At 40.9% G+C, this 14,223-nt stretch overlaps 2 protein-coding genes and 1 long non-coding RNA gene across 3 annotated transcripts in view; 2 read left to right on the forward strand and 1 right to left on the reverse strand.

The window, feature by feature from the left end:
* Positions 1 to 14,223, forward strand: part of Flo2 (flotillin-2) — a 149,495-nt gene that overhangs the window by 74,726 nt on the left and 60,546 nt on the right. The gene's annotated exons all lie outside the window — the stretch shown is intronic.
* The window catches only part of LOC110832752 (uncharacterized), a 73,585-nt gene that overhangs the window by 47,218 nt on the left and 12,144 nt on the right, over positions 1 to 14,223 (forward strand). The window lies entirely within an intron of this gene.
* LOC110832737 (glucose dehydrogenase [FAD, quinone]-like) lies at positions 3,135 to 13,882 on the reverse strand. The gene is made up of 6 exons (XM_022070009.2): positions 13,614 to 13,882; positions 8,463 to 8,876; positions 7,953 to 8,117; positions 7,544 to 7,780; positions 5,209 to 6,043; positions 3,135 to 4,662 (listed from the first exon to the last, which is right to left on the reverse strand). The coding sequence occupies exons 2-6, from the start codon at positions 8,868 to 8,870 to the stop codon at positions 4,289 to 4,291; spliced, it is 2,019 nt and encodes a 672-aa protein (XP_021925701.1). The 5' UTR covers positions 8,871 to 8,876; positions 13,614 to 13,882; the 3' UTR covers positions 3,135 to 4,288.

Below are 14,223 nucleotides of genomic sequence, written 5' to 3' on the forward strand. Positions count from 1 at the left end.
TTCCATGCCGACTTATTATGTTGCGAAGAAAAAAGACAAATGAGAATGCTTGACCCACTTCTGGGCAATCCTTGGATGAACGCAGCTAATATCAAATGTCGTAAGCCTCCGATAGGCCCTGTTTGGCCTGATGACATTTCGTTCAAGTCGTCTAGCTATTGTTGCTTAAGTCTAAGAATAATTAAACTTCTTATCCACTTATTTATATGCAGTTATGATAATTTATGTTGTACTATGTAGTTTTAATTGCTTCCGTAACTTGGATTTTCTCTCTCTGCATCTGTGGTTATCCTTTGCAACATCATCGTGTTGAAATGTTCGGACAGTTCAGTTTCTGTCCGCCATGTCATGGGTGAGAGTTTACGAAACGTCTTCAGAAACTGGTTCTCATGACCAGTTTGTTGCATGGAAACATATAAATGCCTGTCTTTTCATAGACCTTTTACTAATTCGAATTACAGAACGTAGCGGCCGCTCACCTCCATGCACATTCCAGGATACTGTCTTAAATTGGACCTGTACTAATTCTTTTGATGTCCTCTTGCAATTCAGTTGTCAGTAATCATCCTATTGTCGGCATCGTATAGCCCAAGCTCTGAGAGCATCGTTAAATAAACCACAACGAAATAAATAAATATCCTCAATCATTTGGCCTGTAGTGTGAATTTGCTTGGCATTGTGTTGGCAAGTGAAATGTAAATAGGCCTGTAAATAAAGGCAGTGCTTGATTTACGGTTTTGGATTTAGATTTTATTCTAAGCAGCAGGTAGACGTTTAAATATCCCAGAGTCAGTACTTACCCGATAGCCTAATAACTTGGAGGGCTGTTCTGTACCTTATGTGCCTACAATGTCGAGGTTCCTGTTTTAAGCGTGCATCTTGCAGGCAGACTTATGCTTATTTATTTATTCATTGCATGAAACAGAAGTAAGAGCATTTAGCTGTGTAGGAACACTTGGTCTAAGTGTGGAGCAACGATTTTTCAGACTGTGTTCATTCCGGACTAAGTTACTGGACCCTGTTTCAGTTGTTTGGTTCCGTGCCAGCAAGAAGAAATCTTAATGCATTGTGTCGCGATCAGGGTGGGTTTCTAGTAACATACCAACTCCCATTAATTGCGACACAGCTGAGTGGATAAAAGGATAAAGAAGTACTTGGAGTGCGAAGTGTGATTGTCAAGATATCGGTTAATGTTGATCCTGCTTTTGGGTGTTTGCACAGTGGGCTGTGTTGCCGACGTTTTGGAGGAACAACTTAAGGCTTTTGACATTTCGAGTCTGTGATTCACAAAATGTGGTGTTAAATGAATCTCATATTCCAGTTTGTCCAAGTGAACACAGAATTTAATTTAGTCATTAAATTCAGCTTCCAGCACAAAGCTACATTAAATTATAAACGCGACTAAAGGACGATGAGTTTGACACTGAAAATATAAGACAAACTATCTAATGAAACAAGTGTGTGGACAAAGAGAATTGTGGAAGCAGTAGGATGTTTGATTATGGCAGATACGTTTTATTGCACTCATTTATTAGAGTATGTACCTGTTGGGGACTGTAGTAGTAGTAGGAGGAGGAGGAGGAGGCTGGAGGCTGGAGGCTGGTACAGTTGCAAGACTTCAATCTTGCAAGGGTAGGGAGACACACCCAATACTACGAACTGAATGTCGTGAAGCTGAATCTCTTTCCATTTATTAGGTCTGCCTAATGGATTTGTGACGTTTCACTCGACTTTGCCACAGAGTACCGGAATAGTCGGATTAGAAAGTGAAGAAATTTGAGTAGTGGAGAATATTCGGATTTAAGACTGCAAAACTAGCAAGGGAATGGAGAAAGTTACGTCAGAGGACTTTATAATACAGCAGCAGTTCAGTTACATCACTTGCCCGATACTTTCATGCAGACCTGCGAGTGTGCGATTGACGTGGTTGATTAAGAAGTACCCGGCTGTTAGCTGCATGTTATTCATGCGCAATTGTCGTCATTCCATCAATATGATTGGCGGTAGAAGGCGGTTCATAAGCTACGGAGACGTGGTTTATGCCAACGGTGAAGTCTCTTCCACAACGTTAATGCGTTCTTTGCACGATGTGCATAAAAATACACAATATAATGAAACCCCTGTATATTCTCTTTTCTTTGGATTAACTTGTCTTATCACTGGAACTGTTGAACGTATTTCGATTACATTTGACGTTGATGGTCTACACAAAAACTTGTTAAGTTCAGTTAGTTTTATACTCACCATTGAACTCCGTTGCCTCTTCTATGGGGAGTAGCGGACCCGAAATTTTTTAAGCGGAGTTGACCTTTGAGGTCTAGTACCTCGAGCTGTTTAATTAGCATAATTAGCATTCGTTTCTTTCGTGCTAGTGTTACACCACAGTGATCGTAGTAATTTCTAATGACATCGCATGACCATGCATTTTGCCAGACCCCCATCGGAGTTACACGTGCGTCTGTCTACTGCCCGCGTGACTTCATTGGCAGCCTCATAAATTTCGGATGTAGGTTTCTTCTCGTGTAAGAGTCTGTGCAATTTAGCATTTAATATCATTAATTAGTTCCTAGAATGAGGTTAGTGTATTTGGGGGCTGGCTGTTCTCGATTGGCAAATACGTTGGTGCACCTTACATGGAATTCTTCATATCCTGTCATATTTTAGTTTTAAGATGCGGCAATAATTTTCCCGAACTTCTGATTTAAAGTGGTTACTTTGCCTTGTTAATCTCCTACGCGAAAACATAGGTAATAGAGCTACGTTGACCTGACATACTACATACGTATGAGAGGGCCTGAAGATGCAAGATGCCTGCTTGTCTTTTGGGATGCTGCGCCACGTAGTCTCCTGGAAACTAACTGGCGTTTCAGAGGTGCTTCCATCATCGGCCCTGATGAGCGACCTTGAGAATTGATGTATGCGCGTATCTCATTTGAGGCGATATGAGGGAATATGCTATTAAGGCAACACTAGATTTACGTAGAACTGGAGAAAGAACAGAGTTACGTTTAGTCGAACACATGCGCCGCGGTAAACTTCTTGTTCTGTCGCTCTAGGACGCAGGACCGTAAATACGTAGCGTGTTTCTTAATAAGATTTCTGCAGCGTGCCTTATTAATGTTTTATGCAATGAATTATATAGGAAAACAAATATATTTTTCATTTACAGTTATAATTTCTACAGTAATGCATGCAGTTTTTCTGTGTACATGTTATAACTAGTCTATTTAATACAACATTGTAAATCGGAATCATTATCCATTCCACTACGGACATGAGGTAGCAACGGGTTAAGAAATAAAGTGAATTCAGGGATAATGCCATACAGTTTGATTCTTGTTGAGCTTAACAAGAACGTGGAATATTATTTAGTTGTTGCATTTAATGATGGCAAAGCAGTATTATTCTTAGTGGGCTGGGGAATAGTAACCTACTAGAAACGAATCAGTATGGCGTGCCAGTATTCCTTATAACAGCGTGCAATATTTCCCAACCCACTACTGTTTAGAGATGGCTGTCATCTGGGATGTTGCATCCTGTAGTGTAGTAGAAATTGACTGACATTTCAGAAGAGCTCAATGCAGCCATCAGGGCCAGTTTCTACCAGACTACACGGGGAAGCATTCTCGTCGCCATGAGAACCTCAAATCTCACTCACGACTATTTGAATTTTAACATGTTATTGAAATGTTGAACGACGTATGTTCAGTACGGAAATACTGAATAATACAGTACACGGACTGGTAATAGAATTTTGGGAGTTAAATGTTTGCGGATCTTCGAGAAGATATTTGACGTCTCTTGTAAAGCTGTTTTGTAAGTTATTTCTAACAAAGAACAAAAGAAAAACTCATTCGTAGTTTTGTATTGATGTTACAACAGCTTACAAATGCTGTTGCAGATAGGGTTGCGTTTTGAATGAAACACTGTAAAAAGAATCCGTGCATAAGTGCCAAAGTCGATCAAATCGATGCTCTGTGTGTAGTATATCTGCTATTTTATATTGATAGACGAGACTACACCTTGGTGGTAGAGTCTACGCCAGAATTGAGGGAAAGGATGCTGAAAACAATTCTGCAGAATTGTTTTGGCGCCTTTTTGCATATGTCCGTATGTGTTCTTTGGAGCCTGGCACTGAGAGGGTTAAAACTTGAAGTTTCAGTATAATTCGATGCCTACTTGGGCGGCATTTTGATTTATTTACCTGTAAAATTACTCACGTCAACACGATCACGATATTGCAAATGTCAAGAAATGGTCTCCTCTCGAGACGGTTTTGTAGACGAAGCTAATTTGATTCACTTGTGCCCAACCAGTGTTTCTTAATTAAGTCTGAACCCTTCTCTGCGATCATGATCGTTGGGGCGTTCGTGTTTCCACGTGTTATCTTTGGCATTATGGAGGCGTCTATGACTCGCAAGTTCTTGATCCCGTGCACACGAAGATGAGGGTCTACCACAGCATCAGGATCGTCGTGCGGACCCATCTTGCACGTTCCCACAGGATGGTAGATGGTGGCTGTGTAGAATATAATCAGACATCTCCAGTAATCGTCACTAGCGAACTCGTACTTGGCACACTCCGGCACGGGGTAGTCCACAAGTAGTGCTCCCACGTGTCTGAATGGTTCAGTGAATAGCATTTCAAGGCCTTGTCTGATACCTGGTGGATAAAACACAGATTTGGCATGAGAAGGGGGGTTGTTTGATAACATTAGGCATGTTGTACAGCGTCAAATGATGGCAGTTTATGGTTTATAGGTAGGAATTTGGAAGTAGGCGGTCGTGGCCTGTTTCAGGAAACTCTCCCGGCACGGGGTTCAAAATATTGACGAAAACCACGAAAACTGAGTCAAGGTGAGTTCCGTAAGCGTTGTTTGTAATCAGGTTTAACATGAATGCAGGACACTGTGCAGAAACATGTATTTTCATTGCTTGAAAGACATCATTTTTATATTACGTGCCATTGTTATAAAGGATAAGGCTCTCTGTTCTTTTCTTTCGCTGTGTGGCAACGAACTTCTTTATTAGCTTGTACTTTCAGGTATAGAAAAAATAGAATACTCGCTTTTCAGATTTTACGTCGTCATATATTACTGTGTGTTAATTTGAATACTTTTGTTTGCAGTTGTTCATAAATGATTGATAATTGTCACTTAGATGCTAGAGTTAAGTTTGCCCACCAGTAGGCTATATGTAGGCTACTTACCGGCGACCATGGTTTCCAGGTCGCGACCGTCGCTGAAGTAATTAGGGTTGATGAGTGGGGCTCCCCAGATTGGATCGGTGGTGTTCAGCGAGACCCTTCCTCTGCTACGGGGCTGCAGGAGAATGGGTCGCACGTTGATTGCGTCGTAATACGCCAGCGGCTGAACGTTCGGTTCCAGCGTAGGGTTATTGATGAAGTCCTGGACGCTGGCCGCGTCAAAGGAATACTGAACATCGGGCAGGTCTTTGTATTCCGAGTACTCGGTTGCAGTGAAAACACCAACTTGCAGGGGGCCTGTGGAGGATAAAGGACCCATCCTCGTGTGCTTGAATTTGTAGACGTCGTCCATCCTCTGTTGATCGCTTGCTGTTGTTGCCGTCTTGTTTAAAGATATGAGAACTCCTGTTACAGTAACGTGGTCTTGTAGGTTCTCTCCTACTCTCAGATCTTTTATGACGTGAATGCCAAAATATTGAAGCTGTTCTCTTGGTCCGACTCCGGAAAGTAAGAGGAGTTTTGGCGAGTTTATGGTACCGGCAGATAGAATCACTTCTTTCCTGGCTCGGACTGTATTAATCTTGGTCCCGCCGTCTCGAATGTACTCGACGCCAAATGCGTGTTTGGTTCTCGGGTCGATTAGGACTCGTGTCACGTGTGCCTGGGTGCGGATTGTCAGGTTGGCGCGTTTACGGCGGATCGGTCGAATGAAGGCGGCATTCGTACTGAGACGTTCTCCGTGCCGGGATGTGTGCTGATACAGCATCACCCCCAGCTGCTGTTCCGCGTTCACGTCTATCTCAGGGTACCCTAGAGCTTTCCACGCGTCGATTATTATCTGAAAATAGGCCGCATAGGCCTGTGTAAGCTATTTCGCTCGGAGAGGAATTATAGGGGGGAAGAGGAAGTGAAAGGAAGGATAAGAGGGAATGGAAGGAGGAAGAATGGTTGGAAGGAAAGGAAGAAACGTTTATTTTTTCCTCCTTCGTGTTATTCTTCATATGCCTGCTTATGTCTTCCTTCAATCCACCGAACTTACATATTTATGTACTTTTTTATTCGTGAATGGTTTTAATTGTTCATTCTGAGGAAACATGTGAAGTATTTAACCGCTTGCTGTTTTCTAGAACGACCTATCGAAACCTTTGTTTTGGCGCACATTCAAATCGCGGAGAGTTAGAATAGCAGGGTACTTTTTACCATAATACAGTTGCAGTAACGTCCTGTAGAATCCGGATGGTCTAATAATATATAGCGTAAAGAAATGAACGGTGTGTGCCGATAACTTTGATATATTAGGCGACAACGTATTCACTACCATTTCTAGTTAATCTGATTTTTTCTTTCATTTTGAACACAGTAAGCTATTTAGTGAAGCACGTAGAACGTAGACAGGCAGCAGATGAGGCTGAAATGCAATGATTGATTTTTTCAGACCGCTAGAATGTCGTGACAAGTTTATTCAGAAGCGATCCTGGTTTATTGACCACGCGCGTTTTCATAAAAGCCAGCAGCTTCCTGATTGAAGACGCCAGTCTTGATATAAAACCTTTTAGCGAATGCGTCCGAACGACGGATGCCAAGAGCATTCAGTACTTTCACGCCATCTCGTATAAGTATGACAAAGTATTGCATGAGGTTCCGCGAATCTAGTGGGCAGAATTATAGATACGATGTCAGCATCTTTAAATCTTAAGAGTTGGGATCAAAGAGGGAGCACTGGTGTATAAATGTGTGTCGTTACTTGCGCAACGGCGCAAAACACGAGTTCTCGTAGCCAGCAGCTTCTGTTACCCGTTGCTCTAGAGCGCTACTCTGTTACTGTATACTAAGTACAAAGACCTAGGGCAATAATATAAATTCATTATATATTTTGAGGAGCTCATAATTCAGAGCTAGCCAATGAGTTCAAATTGATACTTCCTCTTCAGAACAACTAAAATTCACAATTGTACCATAAGTAATGCACACTCATTCCGCAATGTTATTTTCGAAACGAACTGTAATGAATGAAGTGTAACAAGGACTTACTTCACATATTCTGATGCTGATTATTAATATAATTTCTTTGATTTGAGGTTATTCCGACATTGTATGATGTCCAGTTATCATATTATTAATATTTTCATTGTCATGCTTTACGTTCAATTTTCACAGGGCAGACCAAATCTAAAAATTTATCCTCTTCGTCATCAATCGCGGATTAAGCCGTTTGGTTTGTTATGGTCTTAACTGTACTCCGTCAAGTTGTCGGTATGAAAGCGATGAGAATTTTATTGTCATATTAATTTGACATCATGATATAATTAGCATTACACGTATGTGTGTGAATACGCACCCTGATGTTGTAATCTTGGTAGGGAAACCGTTCCACTGTCTGATATCCGCCCTTGTGATGATGTTCAGGGCTGTGCTTCACAATGTCTGGATCTTCGTTGTCCTCCGACTTGAGGAAATAGTGCAGGACTTCTTCGTAGTCCCATCCGTGGTTCCCCATCGCAGCCCATCCATCATAGTCGTGTTTGTTGCCCCTTACGTATATCATGTAGTTGATGGTACTGGACCCTCCCATAACCTGCACACAGTGACAATTTAAGAGGGAACCTAGGTACTGCAAATTTCTTACAAAGTGGATACTGACTATTACCAGTAACGAGTACGCGGAACTCTTGTTTATAATTATAATTATAATATGATTGTTAAAGAGTTATTTCTCGATTGAATGCATGTGATGTGCACGATCCCACCTTGCCTCTGGCCCATCTGCATCCTCCGCCAGGATAGGCGCGACAACTGTGTTTCTCTGGTTGCGTCCGGTACTTCCAGTCTATATTGCTTTCCTGCAGGAGGGGAGCGAAAGCTGGTACGTCAGCCACGTAAGGCTCCTCTATCCCAGCCTCGAGTAACAGGATCTGAAATTACACGTCTCAATCATACGATTACAGAATTCAAAATTGTTATCTTTACTGTGTTGCCGTGCGCTGGCGTGTCGATGTTTCGGATAACTCTGTCTGCATCTGCAAGGCAAATTTTCCGATCAGCTACAAACCGTTTTGGAAAGCCGAAAAATTATAAACAATCTGTAGCTTTAATTGAGTTTTGATCGCAATCAGTACGATTAAGGAGATGATCTTTATCCTCTATCTTTATCTTTACACAGCAACTAAGAAGACGTTTAAAACCATTACTCCAAAACGCGCCACAACCCAATCTGAGTCAGTCAGACGTGCACGCATTCTCCGCTTGTAAATACTGACCTTCCATGTCTTGATCTCTGAGAGCCTGTTAGCTAGGACGCACCCAGCTGAACCTGCTCCCACGATGATGAAGTCGAATTCCTCAATTGTTTCTTGTTGCTGGGAGTCCTGCTTGGCATGGAATGCGGTCAAGAAACCTGTGTTGTCGAAATTATCCGAGGAACCAATGAACGAATCATGTAATGAAGATGATGGACTCCCAGAATGTCCAAATAGTGCATCATACGAATGTAAATGGCCTCCATTGTACCCGAAAAACGAATCGTACGCTGATGAAAATGACTGATCTGGTGAGTAACCGAAGAGCTGAGAGATGAGTTGTAGGAACAGCACTGCAGAAGGCGAACAGCTCGTGGAATGGATGTGAGGTGTGCAGAGTGTCGCTAAATCTGGCGGCACCCAAGACATTCTGACCTGTTGGGAGAAATGCACAAGAGGAGATTGCCGACTTTCGTACGTGCTGCACGCTATACGCAGCTTTAACAGCTAAGTGCGACTGCGTCTTCCCTTCCTGCGGCCAGTCATATCAGTGACTCTTTTATGATTCTTGATTTAACGACATTTTTGTCAGTTATAACTACTGTGTATCGTATGATCCCAAACGTTGCCGCTAACGTTCAAAATATTAAGAGTAATAAGAAATGCGTCGTTGTAAGGACAGTCAGTCACGTGGAGACGGAAGTAGAAGCAATTAGCCTTGCGTATGAATGAATTGAAGGGACTTGACGAAGAAATTGCATACATAACCTGCCTAATGGTTGAAAACTAGACTTTGACGAATATTAACAGGAACCACAATGCTGTATGTTAAAGATCCATTAATACACACCTAATTGGGATAGTAAATCAGAGAATTATAACAGAATGCAAGCTTAGGGTGCACAGGGGGGCGGGCTCTTGTGAACAAGGCGGTGGACATTCGGGCTTCATAAAGGACCGTAAATTTTTAGGATTTGAGGTGCTCACGGCGGTGAGTCCGAAGATGGCCGTATTCTGGGTCGTTGCGCCGTGTAGACTGAGAGAAGTTTCATCGCCCTGAGGCAGCAAGAACCTCTGAATCTTTGGTAAAATTCTACCAGACTACGCGGCGCAACAAGCTACAGTAAATTTGACTAGCTGAGCGATTGTAAACTTCTAATCAAGGACACTACTTCATGGAATTAGGTAACAGCTAGTGGACACAAGTAAACATTAATATGAAAACTGAGTTGTCGAGTCGCCGATTAGCCCTGTTTCAGTTGTACGTGAGATAATGTTTGCCTGTTCACGGTGCTGCAGATTTGTGTCTGCAGATACTGAATCACCACCGCAAGTATAAGAAACAGAATCAGCGTGTCATTTTGCTGACAAACCTTATTTCTAAACCCAAACACAATGCAAAAAAAAACAAGCGTACTCTTATTGGGCTATAACAGCTATAACTGCTAGCTTTATGTAAGATGGTACAATTCTGTAATTTCCCTGTGTTTTTTTTTTTTTTTTTGGAAATTCATTGACATTTAAATATTCTATCTAATAAACAACTTAAAACATGTGATGTAGCATGAATACATTTTTGGACAGACCTGAACCTGATCTTCGACATAGAAAAATATCCATTTGTTTTATCTATATAGGATATGGCAAGACAAATTATTCTGATCTTAATGGCTGGAAGCGTTCACATAATTAAAATTGATTTTGCTTTGAATATAATTTTGAGTTGTTCCTGTCTTTCTTATGTGTTTTTACTTTGCCACATTGTCGAATTCCTGTCCAGTGAGTCCTTTCCCCGGGGTAAAGCGCGGTCGGGGCGTGATGCTGACCAATCACCCACGTCTAGTGCGAGGTTAAGAATGAGTAGGAGCTATACGTCCTCTCTCCTCTGTGCCAATATGACGCGTAACGGGATGGCTGTATTTTTATACATTCTGGAATGCTGTATTATTTTCTTATATTTTACGTTTTTGTCTTGCTGTTTCTCACATCATATTTAAGTTGCCTAAAAACTAATGACGTTGTTCGATTCATGTTTGATGTTTGTGTAATATTTTCATTTGCAGTGCAAGGTCGAAATGTCGATATACGCCCATTTGCGGAATGTCGGTGCGTATCAGTTTTTTTCGGCACAACACGTTCTCTTTGGTGAAATAATTTTGTTTCGAGATTAATCATTTGCACCTGAGAGGCTTTTCAGATGTAAATTTTCTGTGCCAGGCATGGGCCCCATATAGGCTACTTGGGAAATTTACAGGCACGGAAGTACACAGATTTCCTATTTACTTTTCTGTCAATAAAATGATCGAAGTTTGTACGTGTATACTTCTTTTTCTTAAACTGCCCTCTTTGCAGAGCGTCAGCCACGACAATTACCGAGGCGTTTTTATTCAGAAGTGAGAGGCTTTGGAAAGATTTGTTGTTCAGCTGACAATCACGCAGTGGCACAAAAATGTGTTGTTCTTTTTCTTCAACTAACCGCAGTTGCATAATAGGTATACGTATATGAACTGTATTTAGTAAAATTTAGTAATGCCTTTGTATTATTATTATCCCATCTAGTCACCACTTTATGGGGTATGTACTTCCATGTACCAGAGACAGACCTTGTCCCTAAGGTACATATTGTTATTATTATTATTATTGATGTAATAGTGTAATGATTAGTAAATATTATACATATCTAGAGATCACACGTATGGAAAATAACTGCATTTATGTACTTTACTATCCTTAAATATGTGAAATTGTTTCAGTATGTCGCTGCAGTATATATTTATAGTCTGCATAGTCAATAATTATGTTTTCCATAAAGGGGATTTAGAGGTTGGTATAGGCAGTAAGATGCCTATTCCATGACGTTGAAATGAATAAGCTACGATTAAAACGTTAAACCGAACGAAACCCGAAATGCGACTTCAAACCGAAATTTCTTGCAGCTGAAGAAACCTTGGTACATAGTTAGATATATCGGTTCTGTATATACGCAACATTTATCCAGGTAGATCTATATGTGGGTGGGAGGATAATATTAAAAATTAATCTTAAAACAGTGGGGTGTAAGGATGTGGACTGGATTTTTTGATCGATGGCCTAAGGCAGATAAATCTAGTCCACTCCGCCGCACAACATATTTGCTTAAGATCTGCTTTAATAGTATCTTCCCTCCCAAAATAATTATGGCTATGCTTAGATTTTTTCTTGCTACTCTTAGTGGTTTGTTTCATTATTTAATTAGCGCTGGTAATCTGAAATGTTTCATCATGTTGTTGTGGAGACCTGAATGACACACGCTTTCAACATATGAATGCTTTAAAATTTGGGCAGCTTTTCTTGCCCACTTTCTTCCAGAATAACGTGCAGCGGTAATTGGTTACAGCTCTCGTCTGTCACTGTTCTGTACAATTAGTTTTTATTGTTAATTTCTCTTTTTGGTTCATTGGGTCTGTATGCCGGAATCATTTGGAGATAATGCAAATTTACATGCAGTTTGAGTCGTGTAATTTGATGCTCGAAGCAGAAGGTGTGGATTTTCTATACAGTATAGTTTCATTGATTTCTAAAGAAATTTCTACAGGCTTTCATAATGCCACTCCAGACGGAAAGAGATTTGTAACAAAGTATTTTCCTTTGTCGTAAAAGACAGGTTCATCTTTTATTTTCGGATTCGGCTCCCTTAATTTGTTTTCTGAACCAAATGTGACAGAGCCACTGAAATCTGAGAATCGGTATTCGGAACGTTGCCTTGTTCCATTAACACCTTACATTTATTAACAAAACTATTATTTACTTTGATAATGACTTAAGCGTTTATTGTGAAGTTAGCATGCTGTGCTAGTCATTTATATGATTGAACGAAACCAATTTGCCACGAAATCACGTTCCACACCTGAAAATAAATTAACTACATGGATGGAGGAGACTTGTTCTTGAGAAGTTAATAGTACACTCGACTAGTCAGGGAATTCCCCGCTCTTTATAGAACCCGAAGGTTAATTACCGTTTCACAAGATTCCACTTCCGGTTCTCATTCTGAGCCACATTAATCCAATCCACGTTCCCGGATACTGTCTTCCTAAAATTAATTTTAATAGTATACTCTCACCGAACTCTAGGTCTTTGTGTGTTCTCTTCTCTTCAGGCTTTCCAACCACAATCTTGCATGCATATCTTATGTCTTCCATGCGCGTTATATGCCCCTCCCCAGTTTGTGTTTCATGTATAATAAACAAATATTTTAACAGTTAGAATTTCATATGTGAGACAAAGTAATGCAAATTGAACCATAGTAGGGATTTCTACCCTGCAATTCGCTCTTAAATGTGATTTTGAATAGTCACGCTCTTTCCGAAAAGCTCTTATTAACCACAAGGCATCCATTTCGAATATCGTGTTTTATTTTTGGTGGATTTGTCTCGAGTTGGTCTGAGACTGCATGAAAAATCCGTACAAGAATTACATTCCCCGCTATTTACGACTGTTGCAGTCGGAAGTGATCACGGCTATGAAGCGAGAAAGACTGTTACGCACAAATGCACCCAGACAACGCTGGCAATGTGAACTGTTCCATTCTATTACACAAAGAGAAACGTCACAGCCTTTAATTGCAAAGTAGAACGGTAATGTCGTCAGAAATTGGTGGAAACTAATTACTTTATAAATCAGTTCATACTCGACCCTTGAGGATCACTAGCATCTCGTGAAAAATCACTCATTCACTTGATTGTCACATTCACCATCTGTCAGTATGTTGATTAGATATCGTACGGAGAATCATAATTCATCCGTTATTGAGCTCTTCTGACATTAAGTACACTGAAATCTACGCGATTTCATTCTACAAACACCAACACTTTCACCAATTTATGTAATTTGAAAATATTTATATATACTAAAAGTGTATGAAATTTCATGTTTAGTAGGAATGTGTTAACACTAACATTAACACTGTTTATACCTGTATGTTTAGTCGTCGTACATGCAGAAATCGGAACTTTTATGTTTATGATTGCGTTTTAGGGATAATCTGCAACTTCATTTCTCGCTTCTGATGAAACACAGAGGTTACTTATTCTTGTTTCTACAATAATGCGAAAGAATATTATCGAGTTATTAATTATTTTAAATTAAAAAAAGTACTTAAAAGTTTTAAATGTGCCTATTCTATATGCATACCTCGTAGATACCGTGGTGGTAGCCGTGTGAGGGTGCGATGCAGCAGGTGTTGAAACAGAACGAACACGTCTGTGTGGAGAATAGGAAGTCAGGCAGCGGTTTTATTTGCAGATAGTGCTGATTTCCTGTTTGCTCCCACTGCCTGTACTTCGGTCGCACACTCTTTTATTGACTTGAAACCGCCTAAATGTTCCACCTTTCTTCTGAGCTTTCTTCAGATTCAGGAGGAGAGAGAACCAGCAGGCAGGAGCACCTCGCAGCTACTGTTCTCTGTATCGGCTTGGTGGGGGAGAATTGCCTGAAACATTGCACTTCATTCACGACGCCTTCGTAGTGGATGTTGCAGCGGGCCCGACGAATGAGAAATTGTTTGTGTCAAAGGAGTTGCGATATTCTGCACGCCACAAGACTAGTGAGCTGTGACTAGGCGTACTGGCTGGAAGAATTTGGTTCGATTCCTGGCAGGTGCATAAATTGCCCCTTTCGACACCGCATCTGGGGTCCACGGAGGCTCCTGTCTAACGCGCCCACGGAGCGTTTCTGTGGGGACCGAGGGCCCGTAGCGCGAAGCTGATGTCTCATCTCCATTTAGTGATGCGTTTATGGAGCT

Source organism: Zootermopsis nevadensis, unplaced genomic scaffold (genome assembly GCF_977971745.1).
Source record: "Zootermopsis nevadensis isolate Lab colony 2312 unplaced genomic scaffold, Znev_1.0 Znev_ptg000027l, whole genome shotgun sequence".
NCBI lineage: Eukaryota > Metazoa > Arthropoda > Insecta > Blattodea > Termopsidae > Zootermopsis > Zootermopsis nevadensis.